Source organism: Anopheles aquasalis, chromosome 2 (assembly GCF_943734665.1).
Source record: "Anopheles aquasalis chromosome 2, idAnoAquaMG_Q_19, whole genome shotgun sequence".
Classification (NCBI taxonomy): Eukaryota; Metazoa; Arthropoda; class Insecta; order Diptera; family Culicidae; genus Anopheles; species Anopheles aquasalis.
This window is the reverse complement of record NC_064877.1, coordinates 55035750-55050646: the sequence shown is the minus strand read 5'-3', so window position 1 is coordinate 55050646 and position 14897 is coordinate 55035750. Positions and strand designations below refer to the sequence as shown.

Sequence of the window (14897 nt, the reverse complement as noted above, 5' to 3'; positions counted from 1 at the left end):
AGACGACGGCGGGCTGGTTGCTAGCTAGGCTGCTTAGATACTCCTTGTGTGTGTTTGTGTGTGCATGAATGTGCGTGTTTGAGTGTATGTGTGCGCGTGTATGAGTGGTTTGGTTTGGACATATGACATTAGCTTAGTGAGCTCTTTTCCCTGCAACACCCAGCATAACAGCAAACAAACCGTGTTAACCGTGTTCTTCTGCGCCCCAACGCGCAACCTGGCACCTTCCCTGGTGTACCCCTGGTGAAAGGAGGGCGCATCGAGGAAGGGAAAGGATGCTCATGATCATCACGATTCGCGAATTCGATACAATGTGAGCGCCAGGTGCGTGTCAGGCTAGTAGTAGACAGAGCGCGTACGCGCAGCGGCATCATGAAAAAAAAACAGTTATGTACTTTGTAAAGCAACTGCATGAAAAGCGTGAAAAATAAATGGTTTTTTTTTATTAACTTTTAATCTGCAAATTTGCTACTGCTTCTTTGGTCGGAGCTGGGTGAATATGGTTTTGCACACACCGATCAGTGTGAGCGCGGTCGTGATCGTGGTGAAGGCGATGATCATGTTCCGGTGCTGTGTCGATATCATTGTCGGTGAGTATATCAACGCTAGTGACGTCATACCTGGAGGCATGACGAGTGGCAAACCAACAATGAATGAATCTTCCATATCGGGTCAGGCACGTCAGGCGATACTTACCGATAACAAAGGCAACGATACCGGTCAGGTAGTGGCACATCTTCACGTAGATCGGCTTGACCAAGTGCCTTATCTTGACGGTGTACAGTGCGGCCACACCGTTCAGGAACGAGAGTCCAATAAAAATCAGCGAAACGAGCCCTATCCGGTACGAGGGAAGATACACGGAACTGTTAAAAGACACAGCCGGGTTGGGGGGGGGCGGGGGGGGGGCAATACGATACTGCACTGGCTTACCGGTAATGGCATGATCAGAGCGGAAGAGCTTCCGGCCGGCCCTTTCCTTGAGGCAGATCTCGATGATGGTACCTGCCACGATCGCACCACAACCGATCACCTGCAGGATCCAGTGCAGACGGCGCTTGGTGACGATCGAGTACCGATCCGTCCAAGAGTTGCTGGACAGTAGTGTGAGCAGTGATTCCGCCATAAAGAATTGGTACTGGAACGACGATGAAGACGACGACAAAATGTAGCTTAACGCGAGTTCGAGTGAAACTCGTCAAACTGTCTCTTACCCCGACGGAACAGAGGAAGATGTGCCAGGTGAAGAGATTACCGAAGCCCCGTGCGTACGAATAGTACGACAGGTAGATCGTCACATACGCAATCAGCCCATGGTTGATGACGTTGAAGCAGGTCTCCAGATGGTAAACAAACTTCTCGTGACGTTCCTCTTGTTCTTCCACTTTCAACTCCTTTTGCGCCTGGACGCTGCTGCTGCTGCTGCTGCTGCTGATATCCATTGTCTTCTTTGCACTTGTGTCTAACTGACCATCGAACGAACAGCGGCAGTGGCATTTGAAGTGACTTGGATCTCGGATTTATAGGGCGCATGGCTGCGGTTCCACAATCACTCCCACAGTCCCACCTAAGCTACGTGTGGGAAGATTCGTACGGCGTTATCAACGTTATCCACGTAGCGATCCCATCCGATTGTGCCGGGTCGATTTCCGCACGTCCGCCTTGTGTACAATCGAACCACTTGCTTGTCTCGAGTTCTCGCTTGTCTCTCTCTTTCTCTCTCTTTCTCTCTCTCTCTCTCTCTCTCTCTCTCTCTCTCTTTCTTTCTCTCTCTCTCTCTCTCTCTCTCTGTCTCTTTAGCTGCACTGCTACGATAAAGCGGGAGCATCGATTCCAATCGTTAAAGTCAACTCACATAACGACTCATCACATAAAAATCAGAAAAAGTTGATTAATTGTACCCCTCGCTCGACATCGACCGCTCAACCGGCCACCAGACACCGCTTTGGACCGCGGCGTTCGTCCGACGCCGTTTGCCGATGGATTTCCTGGTGAGCTGCATCTTTTCGTGCATCTTTTGCATCTGCTCAACGCCACATAAAACTCAATCAAAACCGCCCCAATTTGCCATCAACTTGCTGGCTGATGTGATGCTGGCGGTTGCTATTAAACTCTCGCCCTCCGGTACTCCCTGTGCCTGTATGCCGGACTTTGAGTTTTCGAGCATCAATCCGTGCGTCTCGCCGAACAAACCGACCGCCGTGGTCCAGCACCATCCGAAGGTTAATGGTGTTAGCAGCAGTGGCTACCGCTGGAAATGGATACTTTACAATCGGTTTACTGCAATTTCATATCAATTAACGAGAAACTGCAACAAAGGCAAAGGCCAGAGTGGCCAGTTGAGTGAAGGGCAGTTCGAATTCGACAACACAAACGGCAGAGAATCAATTAAAAACAGACTAAGGTGCTGAGATGGTTGCGCACGCCGCAGATGGGGCAGGTAACCCCGGTAGGTCATGAGACGAGGGACTACGTGAAAACGTCATTTTACTTAACTTATCAAATGCTAGAATGGTGCAGTACTAAATGGTAGGGCCACTAAGACATCTGTGTCTATCAGGAAGGACGAAGAAGCCATTACAGTCGTCTCCAGATTTTTATGCAGGCGCAGCTTTCACAGAATTCATTCACAGAGATCGTCAAGGTTCCAGATCAGCAGATTCTCTGCTCAATTATTTTAGCAGATTTTTATTCATAGTATTTAAATGGTGTCATATTATTCTACATTTTTCCGTGATGCTGATCCTTTCAATAGGATTGTGTATAATATTTGGATCATTCGAAGAAAAACTGACAATGTTATAGACTTTTTTTTAATCCGCGTTTCATACAAGGCTCCATGCAGCTCGTTACTTTGGAGCGCGTTTCTCAAAACCAACGTTTTCAAAGTCGGTGCCCATCGTACCGTTAAAATTACTGCACCGATTGATTTGGATTTTTAACTCATAATTTGTACACTCTTTGCCAGGTAGCCCTGTCAAGATTTCGTGAAAATTGTTGATACTTTTTTTAAACAAATTTGTAAAAATCGTGTTTTTAGCCAAAATGACAAAAAGCATCACTGTTTCAACTTTAAAAATCTGCCAAAAATCGAAAAATTGGAATATCTACAAAAACTCCCCGGTGCTACCTAGATAAACTGATAATCTATCAAAATAATATCGATTTGTATTTTTCTGATGACCCATCACGCAGCTAGGATGGGCACCGTAAAAAAGTACCTTTTCGCAGACGCACCATCATAAATTTGATGCCATGGATATAGTTTTTAATAAATCTTCCCCAATATAGAACCAAAAATTCTTCGAAAAGTTATAGTGTAATATAATATTCAGGTAACAAAACTAAGTTGAATGGTTCCTTCTAAACAAACGTACAAAAATGACCCATTTTTTGACCCGAATTTATTTTTCGGGTATTTTCGGGCCAAAAAGGCCCGTTTTTGACGATTTTTTGTGACGTAACCATTTAATTTTAGTTTTTCAATTACATGGCATATTAATCTACAACTTTTGAAGAATATTTGGTATTATTTTGAGCAACATTCATTGAAACATTAATCCATGGCATCAAATTTTTGTAGGCATGTCGTCGAAAAGGTACTTTTTATGGTGCCCATCGTAACAACATGACGGGTCTTTTGAACAAATACAAATCGATATTCGTTAAAGAGATTATAAGTTTATCAAGGTAGTCCCCGAGAGTTTTTGTTGATATTCCTATTTTTCGATTTTGGCAGATTTTTTAAGTTCGAAAAGTGATGCTTTTTGCGGTTCTGTCTAAAAAAACGAGCTTTACATAATTATTTTAAAAAAAAGTATCAACAAATTTAATGAAATCTCGACGGGGCTACCTGGCAAAGAGTGTATAGATTATGTGTTAAAAATTTCAAAACGATCTGTTCAGTAGTTTTTACGGTACGATGGCTACCGACTACCTAGTATGATACGCGGATTTTGAAAAATTTATAACTTTGTAAGTTTGGCTTCAATTGACCCAAAAATTTTACATAATACTCTTGAAAGGATTAACATTAAGTAAAAAATGTTAAAAATATGTGTCACAAAAAAATTAAATACCGGAATCCCCCCCTTAAGTAGATGAATTTTTCAACGACTTCGAGTATTTGATCGACCATTAGGGCGTGATCCCGTCATCATAAGGTTGCTCTTTAGCGTTGTCCTGCTGTTTGAGAATTTTCGTCGAAATGAAAGCACCTTTAGTAAAATTGCTTTTCCTATACATTTTATACGCTTTTATGATCACGCATATAATTTGAAAAAAATCTTTCTGCTGGCCTTTCTGCTTAAATCTATTCTGATCTAATTTGAACACCCGTGATCTTCCAACATTTCTTGGTGTATATTCGTCAGAAATTATCGTACAGGCCAAGGTTCTACTCGCGGATAGATATGCCACTGGTCGCAAATGTAGACCACTACACGTTTCGAACGTGGCCTTCAGTGACTTTTCTTGTGTTCTGGAGAAACCTTTCTTTTCTTAGAACCTCTCTTTGAAATCACATACAACTCAACTTGTTAATACTCGCGCCAATCCTGTTACAGCCACAAGAGACCATATCACGGGCTCTACTACTTATTTCGACATAACTCAACAATCCTGCGTTAAATTAATTAATTAAATAGCGAGTCCGAGGCCAAATGAACTACTAATGCTACTGAGATTCGCGAGAACAATCGGATATGAATTCGATGATTTTTTTTACTGTGATGGCAGTGACGTCAAAGATATTTTTATTCATTAGTTCAAAACAATAGAGCTGTTTTTTTCACGACAGCAGTTAACCATTCTTATCAGCCCGGCAAGACACTTATTATAGAATCCTATATGTTTTGTAGACATCTTGTGACTTGTGTTAACAAATGGTCCACCTTCTCCCAATTTTGGATTTCGCCCATGAATTTCTCTAAAGAAACGCTCTTTTGCTTGCGACCAAACGTCAAACACTCACTTGGCGTTGTGTCCAGTGTCTACTAAGATACTTACTAAAACCAGTGACCAGGGATTCCAAAAAGTGATCGCAATCAATCATGTAAAGTTGGACAATGAAGCTTAAACCGCTCCCCTCTCCCTCCCTTCCCTCTTCCAGGTAGCTCCATTCGTGCAACCGGGGGGGGGGGGGGTGACACAAAGGGTGATTAGTTGAAAATGTCTCTTTACCGTTCGCCAAATGTTTAATCATGAGTGAAATACCAGCAGAACAGAACCGAACCCCGACCGGCTGTCTTCCTTTTTCTCTCTCTCTCTCTCTCTCTCTCTCTCTCTCTCTCTCTCTCTCCTCACCATTTCTTCTCTCTGTTTTGTGAAAAGAGTATCCACCTGTACACCGCCATTTGGTCAATTCTTTTTCCCTTTTTTTCTTTTTTTGGTTATGTTTTGTTATGTTTCGCTCGCCGGCCTTTTGTGTGGCTGTTCGGAGTTGCCGGACCAGTGGCATGCAGGCGGGTGACCTGCCCAATCAAATGCACTTTCCTACATGCAGCAGCAGCAGCAGCATCACATCAGGCGATGGCACATCATCAAGACCTTATAAGATCTCGCCTGTTTGCCTGTTTGTCTTCGCCGTTCTCACACGTGGCGTCGCTGTGGGCTGGGAGCGGGAGAAGGGGCTCCATTATGTTGTGGCCAGTGCCCGCCGTGCCCGCCGTGCCGGACAACATGGATGCGGTGCGCGCGCGCGATAATGCAAACACGCAGTGTGCTCCTTCGTACGAAAAAGGGAGGAAGCGCTTGAAGATGGTACACCGCGGTGCCGTTCGCCGTGTACCTTGTACCTTGTAGCAACGACCCTCGCCACCACCCAGCGCCCCCTGCTTTCCCCCGTTCCACCACTCGGCTTGGGTCCCAACGGGCGGAGGAACGAAGGAATTTCCTTCGTTTATCGAGAAAACAACGCGAGCGAGCGAGCGTTTGACGAAAAAAGTCTTTCTCGTAATTTAAAATTTTAATTTTTATTCCTTACATTTTCGGTTCGTTTTCTTTTTCGGCACCCCCTCCCCAACCGGTGGAGAGGGGGGGGTGGGGGGGGGGGGGGGCGGAGTCCCTCGGTTTGCTGCACCCGGTGCGCCCGATCAGAAGGCGATGAGATGACGGACGATGGAGATGATGGGCAGGAGATGGGTCCAAATTACTCGGCCCGACCCTGTCCTGTCCTGTCCTGGCCTGTTCGGTCCCATCCCCGGTCGGTGCAGTTTGTGTCATTTTTGCTAAAATAAATAAATGTACTGCGTTTAATTACGGTTACCTTGTGGGGGGGGGGGGGGGAAGGGTTTTGAGACGTGGCCCCCGTCCCTAAGCACACCAGGGAACAGAACAGGAATGGGAATCGATGGCCCGATGATCTCAATCGTCGTCGTCGTCGTCGTCGTCGTCTGCTTGCAGGTCGTGGCCCCCAAAAATGGCCAATTTCGCCGACAAGTTTGCCCCTCCGCGGTGAGGGGACCGCGTGGGTCTCCTTCGAAATGCCTTCATCTTCGGGTGGTTAAAGGGGAGTCCCGGGAGTAACTCCCGAAACGTACGTGACCGAACGTCCGGGTTCGGGTCCGGGTCCGGGTCCGCGCCTACGGGTGTTTTTCGCCAGCCGCCATTTCCGCCCAGCACTTGAAAGACCGCACCGCGCTCGTTGGAACTCGGTCTCTCTCTCTCTCTCTCTCTCTCACCAAGATGCAAGTGGTCCAGAAGTCGGCATGCCGATTCCCAACAACACCACTACCACCCCTCGTCAATCATCTTGACCAAATCGTTCCTGCGGCTTGGCGCGCGCGCGCGCGCCTCCACTCCTTACTCCCGGCCATCATGCCATCCCCGCGGTTCGGTGGGAAAAGCCATCATTATTATTGGATGAAAAGCTCATTAACACATTTCGGGCGTTTTTTTTTTGTTTTGTTTTCGGCATCCTTTTTCCTTTCCTTTGGTCGCGGCCAGAACGGACCAGACCAGCCCCGAAACGGCACCAGGCGCTCGGTCGTCGCACTGTGGTCGGAATACTTAATGTGGTGACGATCGAGCAAGGAGCGCCACCCTCCGCCCTCCCGGATCGATCGAAACCAGGAAAGCAGGAACCGTAGGAACGTTTTAGGAAAAACGCGATCCTCCGATCGATCGCGAAAAACGCGATCCGATTCGGCAACCGTGTCACGCAGCGCAGCCACCTTTCCTCGGCATCCATCCATCCATCCATCCATCCGGCATTCAGCAGAGTTCAGCTACCCTTATAACAGTAAATGTGTGCTTTCCAAAAACGGGCGCCTGGAACTTTTTTGTGTGCTGGAAAAACTTTAAACCTTTCTCTTGATGAATATTCAGGCGTAGGTAGAACCGAACCGGGCGTTTGGAGTTTTGGAGTTGCATTCGGCGGTCCATCTTGCACCGTTTTTCTTAATTTTTTATTTTGGGCGAGTCAAATTGTGTCCTTAAATGTTGCTTTGCACCAAGTAACAGGTTGCAGGCGGTGCGGTAGTGCATTTACCTTGGCACCATCCCCTAGGGTCTATGACGGGATCGTCCGGAAAGCATTTCGCAGTAAAGCGAATACGAGGTGGCCATTCTGACCTGGTCACTCATTTATGGGATGCGTGAAGAGGTTAAATTTTAAAGTAAAACACGACCGAAGTTACTATTGCTTGGGACGAATAGTAAAAACGCCATCTTTGTTATAGAAAACTGCATTTTGATTATTTGAAAGGGAGTGCCAGTGTAGGGTTCTAGAAGAATCAAAGTATGCATCACCATGGCAGGATTGGGTGTGTCCATAGCTAGCTGGAGTAGATGTTTATGAAAAAACGCTGTAGAATGCGTAAGTCTTAAGATTGTTAAACATTCTCTAGCTTATATGCGCTTTCTTTTTCATCTCAAGGATAGGAATGATCGGATTCGTCGGTTTTGACTGCAACATAAAATTCTTTCAACAAGGCAATATTAACGACATCTTAGCGACGTGTAAATAATAGAGAAAACGTTTTACCCGTTTTACGTTAGTTTAGGTTACTCGTAATCGGCCATAAATAGCACCAACGTCCACAATCCAGGTAAGGCAAACACTATCAACTGCACTGTAAAGAGTCAGTTAAATGGTCATGAAAATGTTGTACATAAATGAATTGGCAAAAAGAAAATCCCTGGAAAGATCAAAGGTAATTCAGTACACCGATTTACAAGTGATAATAAATGGAGATAATATGCAGAGTCATAATCAAACTTGGAATGAAACATATCCGTTAAATTCAATGGACATGATCAGTTATAATTATAATTTGTTCCGATCGGATGCCCACACTTCATGGCCGGGTTACAATTGACGAATCATGGAAAAAATGTTTAATAGTTTCGCAAAAGGTGTATACGTATTTAATGTTTCAATTTTTTGAGTTTTTTTTTTGATAAGAAGAAGAAGACTGAAATCCCTGGATCAATCGAAGCTAAACGAGACAAAAAAATGTTTTTTTTTTTATAATGTGTTTCATAAATAGTTCAATGCATCTCGCTACTTAGTAATGTCCATCGTAGGATGGAAATTCAACTCAACCAAATCTTTTGCTATTTTAAACTGTTTATAGTATTTTGCTACGAGGTTTTAACTATTTGCCAGATAGCCCCGAATAATTTAATATATAATTTGCAGCTACTCTTGAGCAGCATTATGCAATACTCGATTTTTTACCATTCCAAGGGGTGTTTTTCATCTTGCAATAGTTATTATGCAATGCTGCATAACAAAATCGTTTTGCCATTATTTTGACGATTATCTACTACGGCGACATTAAGGATTCGAATTTTGATCAAAAACGTTTGAGGAAAGTGACTAAATTCCTCCCTAGACAAACCGTAGAGGGTACCCGAGTTCTCCAAAAATAAAATCCCAAAAAACCACCACTTTATCAACATCAAAATAACATCAAATATGGGATAACGAAAACTCGACGGAGTTACCGGAAATAACTCTTCCTCTACGAAGGACACCACAACAATAAAATAATGAAATGATTGCAATATTCAGTAAATACTTTTTAAATTACAACCAAATATTCTTGAAAAACGGTAGTTTAGTATGATGATTAAACAAACGCATCATGTTGAATGGTTTTGTTACAAAACAATCCAAAGATAAAGAAAAATCGCAAATGTTTTTTTTATTCCACCTAAAAAGCAACACCACCACCACCAGTTCTTACAATTAAAGAAACTTTATATTCCATCACCATGCGATACGAACCAACAATGCGCGTGGGCGAGCTCAGGACTTGGGACGGTTTTTAATTAAAGTAGCCTGAGATGCGAAACAAAACACTTCCTTCTTGGGAGTGTAAGCCGTGGAGTAGAGTTTCATTGTTACTTGCCAGCTGTAACCGTCCAACGGGAAGCTGGTAAAGAAGCTAACATCAAACGCGGAGTCTTTGAAAAGATACGTTGCCTGAAACGGGGACAGAGCAGGTGTCAGGTGTTGCATTAGCGAGTTCGCAATCGTCCTGCGCTTACCGGATGTATGGGACATTTGACCGGTGGTTCAATGCTGCGTACGAACGGTGTCCAAAAGGAGTTGGTATCCATGAGAAAGGAGCAGATTTTCGTCATTTGCACTGCATTGTATCTCTGGCAGCTCTGCAAATCCATCGTACACCGGTATGCGATGAGGGTGAGCTGTGAGGTAGCACATGTGTTAGTAGAAGACTTGATACTACGGCGCCCACACCGTGAGCCTGCTTCTTGTCTTACCTCTAGTGGTGGACGGATTACTTCCGTAACGGAAAAGTTGCCATAGAACCGGACGATATTGTTCCGCGAGGTAAAGTTTAGCGGTGCCAGAAACTTGATCGCGTAAAATTCCGTTTTGTTGGTCGTACATGTTTTCGCTTTTTCGATCACGATCTCTTTATTGCGCTGAAACGAGCGTGGTAAGGGAATTCTTCTTACACACTTTCGCCTACTGACCTGTGGATGGATTAATATTTACTCTGCCTGCTGTGTTTGCCAATGGGAGCAGACAGAACACGAACAGGGCCCAGCTGGTCCAACGGAATATGGAGTGCATGATCGTCTACGATGCCGAAATGGAACTGAGAACATTGCTCAAAAATCGCTAGTATTCGTAGGCGAGCGTTGCCATCGGTTAATCGTACCTCGGGTATAATTAAATGATTAAATTTCACGGTACATAAAGCACGATGCTGATCAATCATTAACGATGCCAATGCGTGCATATAGCACGTTTGTTAGATACCATAGATGTAATCGAAATAACATTTAATTTTATTAAAGTTTGTTCAAACATTTAAAACCCCTTTCGCTACTCTGATTTCTGATTCGTATGAAATCTAATAAGATTATCTTCGAAAATATGATTCCAACACCATTCGAATGTAGGCATGAAAGACATGTGAACCGGATAGAGCACGATTTTCGTTATATTTCAAGACACAATTGTCCCGCGAAACTGGCAAACACTGGTTTTTTTTTTAAAACAGATTCGTTCTTATCATTCGGTGGACGAAGGAGGATGCTCCAGTACGGTGTCTATAATGCCGAGTGATTGGGCTTCCTCCGGACTAAGGAATGTGTCGCGCTCCATCTTCGAGTAAAGTACATCTAGCGATGTTTTCGTATGCTTGCCATAGATCTCCGTCAGTTGTTTCTTCAACTTTAAAATCTCTTCCGCTTGTATCTGAATGTCGGTCGCCTGTCCCTGTGCCCCACCGGATGGCTGGTGGATCATGATTCGCGCATTTGGCAACGAATGGCGCATTCCTGGAGCACCGGCAGCTAAGAGTAGCGATCCCATGGAGCACGCTTGCCCTACGCACCAGGTGGCTACGGGTGGTTTAACGTATTGCATGGTATCGTAGATGGCCAGCCCGGCCGTAACACTTCCGCCCGGTGAATTGATGTACATGTGAATCGGTTTGGTCCCATTTTCGGACTGTAGGAAGAGAAGCTGTGCCACAATCAGTGAACTAAGATCGTCGTGGACCGGGCCCATCAGGCAGATGATGCGTTCCTTCAGCAGGCGAGAGAAAATGTCGTAGGCACGCTCTCCCCGGCCCGTCTGCTCCACTACAATCGGAACGAGGTTCAGTAAACTCCTCTGACCCGTGTGCAGATTTCGCTGAAAAACAACACAAATTATTTGACGGATTATTTGACCGCAGACGGTTTAACTTACCACGTTTGATAACAACGGAATTAAGGATTTTATTTTAAGCATGTTTACGAGTAATCTCTTTTTAAATGCTCCGTGAAACACTTTGTAGGTAATTCGTAAACAAAATATTTCGTAACGATCTTACCCTCATAGCAGCGTCCCCGATAAGCCGGTTGACAGCCGAAGAACAACGCACGAAGTGAGTGACCTCGTTTGGGAGCAAAATCCCGAACAAGTCACCTGATCAGTCGTTCATCTAGCGATCGATTTAGTTCTTTCCGGTGCAAAGGTGATTTTAAAAGAAAGAATTCAACAGACAGCTTCAACGTAAGGCTGTTCCTTAACAACTGAACAGATGCGGTGACATCATAGTCGTAGAAGTTTGGAGAAAAACAAGGTAAAAAAAGTCTACATCTCAACTGAATTGCATTCAACAACTCTTTTAAGTACCTCGGTAAAAGGAGCAAACGGCAGCAACCGAAACTCCGAAACAGATTGCAATGAATTTCATATGCGGTAATGGATAATGTTGAAAAACTTGGGTTTGCTGGAATTTAGTTAAAAGAATGTAACTGGTTTTGTTAATAACCACTGGTAATTATTGGAATGCACTACCTTGATTCGAATTGAACATCTCGAAGAATTGTACTTATTTACTCCTCACATAAAATCATATTTAAGTTTGAAATCATTTCTTACAGAGAATAACGTTGAGGCCAATGAAGCATCTACTTTCCCTGATGAAGATTTAGATCTTTTCTGTTGAATTTCATTTTTTCTTTCAAAAATACTTATCCATTTTATCCATTTGTTGCGTTACCCAAGTTTATTTTAGTACACGAAAAAATCGATTTCTTCAAATTCTTTATTGCCATTCATGTTTCTTCATCAAATAAAGAAGACAAATTACCTGTCTATGAAGGGAAGACATGAATCAAAAAGTCGTCTCGGATGATACACTTTAAGAAAAACACCCCAAAGATCAGAGTCTATTCTGAGAACTTAGTAACGCGTATTATGAAAAATGATTGTGGCTATAAATTCGGGTTTAAAAGCCTTAAGACTGCACGTGAACCTTCCGTATCTGATTACTATTTCGATGAACCGGTTTGATTACATTTTTCACTGAAGTTTCTTTCTTCGTTTCAGCTAAATGCAATTATGTGCTCGCCAATTAGTCCAGATGGAAGCTTTTTTTTGTACCCCATTTTGTATGTATCGATCCTATGATAACTAATTGCAATACTTACTGCGCAAGTGGCATTGCATTTCAAAATAAAGAGCAAGAATGGACAAGCCGTTGGATAATTTAGGAACAACGTGAGAATAGTTCAGATGGTAACGTAGCAAGTGAGCGATTTCATGGTGATCACAGGAACAATAAAGTAGACAGAAAGCTTCTTCAAGAGACACTGCCGGCGCAAAGCAGCAATTGGCGATCTCTCTAGAACAGTCGAGAGCAGAACCCGAACCCAAATTCAATATCGTCATAAAAAAACTAGGACACACACGATTGACTAAAGTTTAGCTCCATTTTATAATCTTTAATTATAATAAACAATTTGCGCAATCATATACCTACAAAACATATAATAAAACATGTACAAAATAGTTTCATTCTCGTTACAATAACTAAACAATTCTTCATATTTGTTCGTCCTCATCTAACCTAATCTTTTCCTAGCTATCATAAACATTTTCCTGCAAATCTCCCCTATGAAATATCCAACCTACTAGCAAATTATGTAAATAAACTAAATTAGACAATTGTATTCTATGTTTTACTTATGGATTGTGTACACCCGTGTTCCATCAACGAAACGACGCTCGGTATTCTGCCGGGACTCTCTTCTTTTAGACGACTGCGAAGAACTGCGATGATGAACATGGACGACTGCCAGTACACTTGATCGTTGAACCACCTATTGGGAAAGAAATATATAAAAAAAAGTTAGTAAATTTATTTGTATTGCGATAATGATTACAAAGGCTCGCCTTCGCGACGCTGAATTCAGCCTCTAACCGACGCAATCCTGGGCTGCTTGTAGTATGACGTTGACCAATACGCTACTTGAAGTCTTTGGGTTCACAGCCAGGTGATGTTAGATGCTTCGTAGATCATGCTAATAAATTATCCCCTTGTTCTCTATGGCATTGGTTTAACAGTTTCTCTATCGGCAACGGAACGGTATCGGGGTAGCGCTTAAGGTTAAGGTATTAGGCACTCATTTCTTGCAAACATGATAATATCGTTCTTTGTTCATGTGACCATTAACTTCATTCTGTACCATTGTCGGATTTGTTTATCTCGAGTAACTCCATTCATTGACGCTCTGCTCTTCTACGGATTTTCGGCGCTCCGACGTATAACGACGTTCACCAGAAGTGTATGGGTTAGGTGTAATTTCATGTTTTTGGATTGTCGATCTTGGATGAATATCCTCATTAAAACTCACATACGGATTATACAGTTCGTTGTTTGCATATTGGATGAAGAATTGAGTACTGAATCGTTCGTTTCGATGCTACTTTGTAAATGTTGCTGATTCCATCAAGCCATTCCAGATCAAAACATTCATTTCCTTTTCGCAGCAGGTTTTCTTCTACCTTTTCATTTGTTTTTTTTTTGCAGCGTGGGACTATGGTGGTTTGCACAGATCTGGCGTACGAGTAGATCGTTTTTGATGAAGTATTGCACGCACGTAACACGTACTAGCACGTTGTAGTGCATTTCTTTACACACTAGAGCTCTGCTCGAAGCTGTTTAATTCAGCTCCATACTATCATATCGTATCTTTAATGGTTCACGGTTTTACACAATTCCATTTTCTACAATGACAAACTTTTTTTTGTTGGATAACAAAGAAGTTTGACTAACTGGCGCTACTCTCTCACTCTGCTATAAATTTCCTTCCATAAACCTAATCTCCGCCTGCTAAAAATATCTAACTGCTTTATTTTTTCAATTTTTTCATTCTGTTAATCCCTATCTTGTTTGATGATTCTATTACCTAACCTAATTTATTTCCATTTGCTTGAGCTTTGTTGCTTTTTTATATTGCTACTTGTTGATGAAGTCCAGTTATGTTACATCCTGCCTGAAATACCTGTCCCTGTCCTCTTACTAATTATTTTAATTTTATTTGTTAATGCCATTGTTTAATCCGTTGATTGTTCCTATACCATGCAAATTACTGGCCATATTTCATTAAATCCAACCATTCTAGCAAGTGTACCAGCTCCGCATACATTACTGCTCTAGATGAAACAAATTTCAAACAGAGCGTATTTGAAATGGATCTAAATTGAAATGGAGCGACGGCATCAAGATTGATTCCAAAAGAACCATGTAAGTGAATTAATCCTGCCAGTAGTGCGCAAACTATATTTCGATTTTGGCAAAGAAGTAGTGGCAATTATGTGGCGTGGCGCTTATTTACCGACGACCGACGATAGAATAGATACTACGGTGCGAGTTTAAAAAATGGAGCGACCACAAACTGGACAGAGGTACTCTGAACGAAATCGAGTTTAGAGAAGGGGAAAAGTGGTATGTGTAACCGGTCAGTTGTTTTTTTAAGCTGCGATTGTATATCAGTTATATAAACGGAGCATCTACTACTACTAATTAAGTTCATATCCTAATCAGCTCCGGTGCGCGTAAAAGAACGCTCCAGCAAAGTATCAGAACAGATGGATGGAAGATAATAGGATAATGTAATTCATTCGTCATTCATACAAG

The 14897-nt window shown here is 42.9% G+C and overlaps 4 protein-coding genes across 5 annotated transcripts in view; 1 reads left to right on the top strand and 3 right to left on the bottom strand.

Moving 5' to 3' along the window:
• LOC126570798 (protein limb expression 1 homolog) overlaps nt 1-417 on the top strand; it is a 53692-nt gene extending 53275 nt beyond the window's left edge. For both annotated transcript variants that reach the window (XM_050228794.1, XM_050228795.1), the window contains exon 5: nt 1-417. This exon is cut by the window's left edge and continues 2132 nt beyond it. The gene's annotated coding sequence lies outside the window, so the exon portion shown is untranslated.
• A 51-nt stretch (nt 418-468) lies between these two features.
• On the bottom strand, nt 469-1446 carry LOC126575712 (probable transmembrane reductase CYB561D1). The gene is made up of 4 exons (XM_050236555.1): nt 1215-1446; nt 934-1138; nt 697-837; nt 469-620 (listed from the first exon to the last, which is right to left on the bottom strand). The coding sequence occupies exons 1-4, from the start codon at nt 1440-1442 to the stop codon at nt 469-471; spliced, it is 726 nt and encodes a 241-aa protein (XP_050092512.1). The 5' UTR covers nt 1443-1446.
• Nucleotides 1447-9253: 7807 nt separating this feature from the next.
• On the bottom strand, nt 9254-10281 carry LOC126575706 (uncharacterized). The gene is made up of 4 exons (XM_050236541.1): nt 9971-10281; nt 9733-9897; nt 9496-9657; nt 9254-9430 (listed from the first exon to the last, which is right to left on the bottom strand). The coding sequence occupies exons 1-4, from the start codon at nt 10046-10048 to the stop codon at nt 9254-9256; spliced, it is 582 nt and encodes a 193-aa protein (XP_050092498.1). The 5' UTR covers nt 10049-10281.
• Nucleotides 10282-10403: 122 nt separating this feature from the next.
• LOC126580748 (ATP-dependent Clp protease proteolytic subunit, mitochondrial) lies at nt 10404-11263 on the bottom strand. Its single transcript, XM_050243984.1, has 2 exons — nt 11177-11263; nt 10404-11119 (listed from the first exon to the last, which is right to left on the bottom strand). Exons 1-2 carry the CDS (start codon nt 11216-11218, stop codon nt 10493-10495), a joined length of 669 nt encoding a protein of 222 aa, XP_050099941.1. The 5' UTR covers nt 11219-11263; the 3' UTR covers nt 10404-10492.
• Between the last annotated feature and the right edge of the window lie 3634 nt (nt 11264-14897).

What these genes read in the sequence shown, in the direction of transcription:
- LOC126575712 (XM_050236555.1), bottom strand. Translation starts at nt 1,442, where the DNA reads ATGGATATCAGCAGCAGCAGCAGCAGCAGCAGCGTCCAGGCGCAAAAG. An exon ending in TCTTCCTCTGTTCCGTCGGG is followed by an intron (nt 1,139 to 1,214) that starts GTAAGAGACAGT and finishes TCGTCGTTCCAG; the next exon opens with TACCAATTCTTTATGGCGGA. An exon ending in CTCTGATCATGCCATTACCG is followed by an intron (nt 838 to 933) that starts GTAAGCCAGTGC and finishes CGTACCGGATAG; the next exon opens with GGCTCGTTTCGCTGATTTTT.
- LOC126575706 (XM_050236541.1), bottom strand. Translation starts at nt 10,048, where the DNA reads ATGCACTCCATATTCCGTTGGACCAGCTGGGCCCTGTTCGTGTTCTGT. An exon ending in TGGCAAACACAGCAGGCAGA is followed by an intron (nt 9,898 to 9,970) that starts GTAAATATTAAT and finishes CGCTCGTTTCAG; the next exon opens with CGCAATAAAGAGATCGTGAT. An exon ending in TCAAATGTCCCATACATCCG is followed by an intron (nt 9,431 to 9,495) that starts GTAAGCGCAGGA and finishes TCCCCGTTTCAG; the next exon opens with GCAACGTATCTTTTCAAAGA.
- LOC126580748 (XM_050243984.1), bottom strand. Translation starts at nt 11,218, where the DNA reads ATGCTTAAAATAAAATCCTTAATTCCGTTGTTATCAAACGTG. An exon ending in TTCCGTTGTTATCAAACGTG is followed by an intron (nt 11,120 to 11,176) that starts GTAAGTTAAACC and finishes GTTGTTTTTCAG; the next exon opens with CGAAATCTGCACACGGGTCA.